General features: G+C 39.7%; 1 protein-coding gene across 1 annotated transcript in view; it reads left to right on the plus strand.

Annotated features, from left to right (window-relative positions):
- Ncor1 (nuclear receptor corepressor 1) overlaps positions 1-4504 on the plus strand; it is a 159604-nt gene that overhangs the window by 112857 nt on the left and 42243 nt on the right. Inside the window, exons 22-23 of the mRNA XM_013347052.2 lie at positions 346-519; positions 1417-1577. Of these exons, the coding sequence (XP_013202506.1) occupies positions 346-519; positions 1417-1577 (335 nt within the window). The remainder of the gene's footprint in view (positions 1-345; positions 520-1416; positions 1578-4504) is intronic.

Raw genomic sequence — 4504 nt, forward strand, 5'->3', positions numbered from 1 at the left:
GCTCTGTAGACCAGGCTGGTCTCGAACTCACAGTGATCCGCCTGCCTCTGCCTCCCGAGTGCTGGGATTAAAGGCGTGCGCCACCATCGCCTGGCGACTTTTTGTTCTTTAAAGGTAAAAATTGTCATTGAATTTCTGAGGGTTTAAAATCTAAGGGAAGCATAGAAGATATAGATTTAGTAGGATTCCATAACTTCTCTGTGGGTGGATTTGTCCACGGCAATTTTAGACCCTGTTATTAGCATACAGATGGATCTGCCCTTGGACGGTGTGGGCTTGGTCCTTTCACACTTCCTATTTTAACTTGGGGTACTTCCCTTATTGTGATAACTTTAACTTTCATAGGAAAATCAGTCGCCTATATGCCTTATGCTGAGGTCAAACGTGCTCTAGAACAGGAAGCACAGATGCACAGTACCGCAGCAAGGTCAGCCTCACCGTGTAGGCTCTCTCCAAGAGAAGTCAGTAAAGCCGCTTCACAGCCTGATATGAGTGCAGCCCGCTATAGTGTCCCTCCAGGTAAATATTACCTTTCTGCACAGTGGCTGCCGGCCATCTACCCACAGGTGTTCTACGTAGTGCTTTAATCTCACGAATGACCTGTTCTTCCAGGACATGTCTTTGCTCGCTTAGAATGAATTTTTTTGTTTTTCTGCATTCCATTATCCATTTAACTCAGAGTCACTGGGCCACCGAGAAAACTGTGTTGACATTCTGTACTGTGAGTGGCTTTTCTCTTAACAGTACAACTACTTTGTAAAAACCCTTGAGACAGCCGGGCGGTGGTGGCGCACGCCTTTAATCCCAGCACTCGGGAGGCAGAGGCAGGCGGATCTCTGTGAGTTCGGGACCAGCTTGGTCTACAGAGCTAGTTCCAGGACAGGCTCCAAAACCACAGAGAAACCCTGTCTCAAAAAAACAAAAAACAAAAAAAAAAAAAAACAAAAAAAACCCCTTGAGACATCCCCCCCCTCAGAAATTCAAGTGTACTGTGAAAGTCAGAATCAGTAGATAGTTCTCAAAATCATGCAGCTACACAGAGGATGTGTACGCACTGGGTTGTCAGTCAGGTCTCCTACTGTGTGAAGCAGCAGGTATTTCTTGGAAGCCTCCTCATTCTCATTTCCATGTAAGTTTGAGATGGCGATGAAGAGAGACAAAGTCACTCATGGTGAACAGAGCAGTTGCTGACGTCAGCTTTGAATGCTGTGTGGTTTGAAAGAAATTGAATACATTTCCCTCACAAATACCATTTGAGATTTGACAGAATTTTAAAAAGTGAAAATACTTGTGTTTAACTTTATCTGACATTTAGAATTTAATTTGCAATCTAAAGATTCAGGAATCCTTACTGAGAACAGTAGCCTGTGCATACTAGAAATTGACCATTTTAAATGATTTTTCCCCCTTAAAAAGTCCTCCAACCTGCTCCACATCAAGTGATAACTAATCTTCCTGAAGGGGTTCGACTTCCAACAACGCGACCAACCAGACCACCACCTCCTCTCATCCCATCGTCTAAAACTACAGCAGCATCAGAAAAACCATCCTTTATAATGGGAGGGTCCATCTCACAGGTAAACTGTTTTTTCTTTATAGCGGATTTCTGTTGAATGTTGCTTCTGCTAGCCCCTTACCTTCTCTCATTTACTTATTCGTGTACTAATAAATAATCAGGTTCCTTCCCAGGCCATCTCTTCTCTGTCCTACTTTCTGTAGCCACGTGTTCACTTTCACTTTTCTGCTCATATAAGCAGGATCATACACTATGCACTCTTTCCTGTTTGCCTTTTATCTCTGAGTAATGCTTTTAGGGATTTGGTCAAGTTTTTGTGGGTATTCAGTAGCCTTTTGATTATTAAATACTCCATTGTATGAATGTTTCATTTGTTAATCTCCTCTGTGGATGGAAAACTGAGCTGTTTTGATTTAGGCTTCTTTACAAAGAAATAATTTTATGCTGGTTTCATTGTGAATGTATGTTTGGCTTTCTCTTACATTCTTAGGAGTGAAGTTGAGTTTCAAAAGTGATCCTGTAGCTGTGTCACCACCAGCATTGTATCAGGCTGAGGTTTCTTGTTTTATTCTTTGTTCCATTTATTATTATTGTTTTTTGTTTGTTTCATTTTAGGCAGCCTTAGCTACTTCTAAGTAGATGTAGTCATATTTCATCGTGGTTGTCATTTGTGTTTCCCTGAAAACAAATGATGTCACACACTTTCCATGTGCTCTTTATCCATGCTTGTATTTCTGCTTCTCTGACATGGCTACTGACTGAGTATCCATATTCTGAATGTCTGAAACCTAAAATGTTCTAAAATGTAAAACTTTCTGAACATCCCATGCCATCACAAGTGGAAAATGTCACACCTGCTCTACTATGAAAAACATAGTATAACCGCAAGTGTACTAAAAGTGTTGTTTAAAATTCCTAGTTTTTTTTTTTTTTTAATGTGTGTGTGAGAGTTAGAGACAGACAGACCCACACAGGTTACAGTGCAACTGTGGAGGCTGAAAGACAACTTGTGAGAGTCAGTTTTCTTCTACCATGTTGGTTCTGGCATCAAATTCACATTGTCGGGTTTTATAGCAAGCACTTTGACCTACAGAGTTGTCTTGCTGATGGTTTTATTTATTTTGGGGGGACAAGGCCTTTTGTATTTCAGGTTTATAGCCAAGAATGACCTTGAACCTTCACCTCCTGAATGTTAGCATGACAGATATGCGCCACCAGGCCTTTTTAAAACTGACTGATCTATATTCCCAGCTCCAGATGCCTTAAAATTTCTATGTTGATTAGACATGTATATACACTTACATATATGTTTTCATTGTATATGGCACTGTTGCACAGATATTTGCATATAATCATTGAACATTGAGCACATTCTTCATACTTCCTATTTACAAGCTTTATAGATTTGGCTTTTATTTTGGTGCATGTGATCGATCAGTCAGAGACTGGTTTCTTCATTTGTAGTGGTGTGGAAATCAGTATTCACTTCTTGTCTGGATTTCTACTTTGAGCAGCAGCGTGACTGACAGAATTTCCTTTCTCTCTTTCGATTACCCTGCTTGTCTTTTCTTGGATCTGTATCTGCACTTGGAGTTGTTCTGTGGATCTGTTTGTCTACTTTTCATGTTATTAGATATAGTCTTGATGATTGTCATGTTATACTGTATAATTACTTAGTGTATCTCTTTTTTAAAAAAAATATTTATTTGTTATGTATACAATAGTCTATCTGTGTGTATGCCTGCAGGCCAGAAGAGGGCACCAGACCTTATTACAGATGGTTGTGAGCCACCATGTGGTGGCTGGGAATTGAACTCAGGACCTTTGGAAGAGCAGGCAATGCTCTTAACCACTGAACCATCTCTCCAGCCCCTAGTGTATCTCTTGTAGTGTTTTTATTTTTCTGGTCATTTTATATCCTTTATCATGTTCATATAAATTATATAATTTGTTTTTCAATTTTGTAAAAAGCCAACTAGAGTTTTGGGTGAGATTACATTAAACTTAGAAATCAGTTCAGATAGGAATAGTTTGTTTAATAATCTTGAATCTTCTAATCTATAAATATATACACTTCATTTTTCTAGGTCTTTATTGCTAACTCCTGTTTAAAGTGTTTCGTTGTTTCTACTTTAGAAATGATGTGCATATCCTGTTTATTTTGTGTTATTTCATTAATTTATTGTATTCTGTGGTTTGTTTTCTTTCCCTCCCTTTCTCCCTCCCTCCCTCCTTTCTTCCTTCCTTCCTTCCTTGACAGTGTCTTTTACTATGTATCCTTTATTGGCCTGGGAACTGAATGTGTAGACCAGGGTGGCCTTGAACTCATAGTGAGCTGCCTGTCTTTGCCTCCCAAGTGCTGAGATTAAAGATGTGCACCAACAGCCAGGCAATTTTAATGTATTCCTTGTTTTCATAAGTTCTTGTCTATTACAGGCATGAGTGAGGATATTATAAGCTTGGTTCCAGACCATCCCAGAAAGCAAATGTTTCAGTGAACAAGGTCATAAGAAGTTTTTAATTTTTCAGTATATATAAAACATATTTATACTGTATGTACTGTAGTCAGTTAAGTATGCAACAGTATTATATCTAATAAAAGAATATATGTACCTTGCTGGGCAGTGGTGGCACACACCTATAATCCCAGCAGTTGAGAGGCAGAGGTAGGTGGATCTCTGAGTTCAAGTCAACTTGGCTACATAGAGAAACCATGTTTTTGAAAACAAAACAAAACAAATTTAAAACTAGACATAGTTATATATACCTTTAATCCTCAGCATGCTGGAGGCTATGGCAATAGAATCACAGGTTTGAGGCCAGCCTGAATTAATAGGGATACTGTATTTAAATAAGTCAAAATAGCCGGGCGGTGGTGGCGCACGCCTTTAATCCCAGCACTCGGGAGGCAGAGGCAGGAGGATCTCTGTGAGTTCGAGGCCAGTCTGGTCTACAAGAGCTAGTTCCTAGCCGGGTGATGGTGGCGCA

Source organism: Microtus ochrogaster, chromosome 7 (genome assembly GCF_000317375.1).
Source record: "Microtus ochrogaster isolate Prairie Vole_2 chromosome 7, MicOch1.0, whole genome shotgun sequence".
NCBI lineage: Eukaryota > Metazoa > Chordata > Mammalia > Rodentia > Cricetidae > Microtus > Microtus ochrogaster.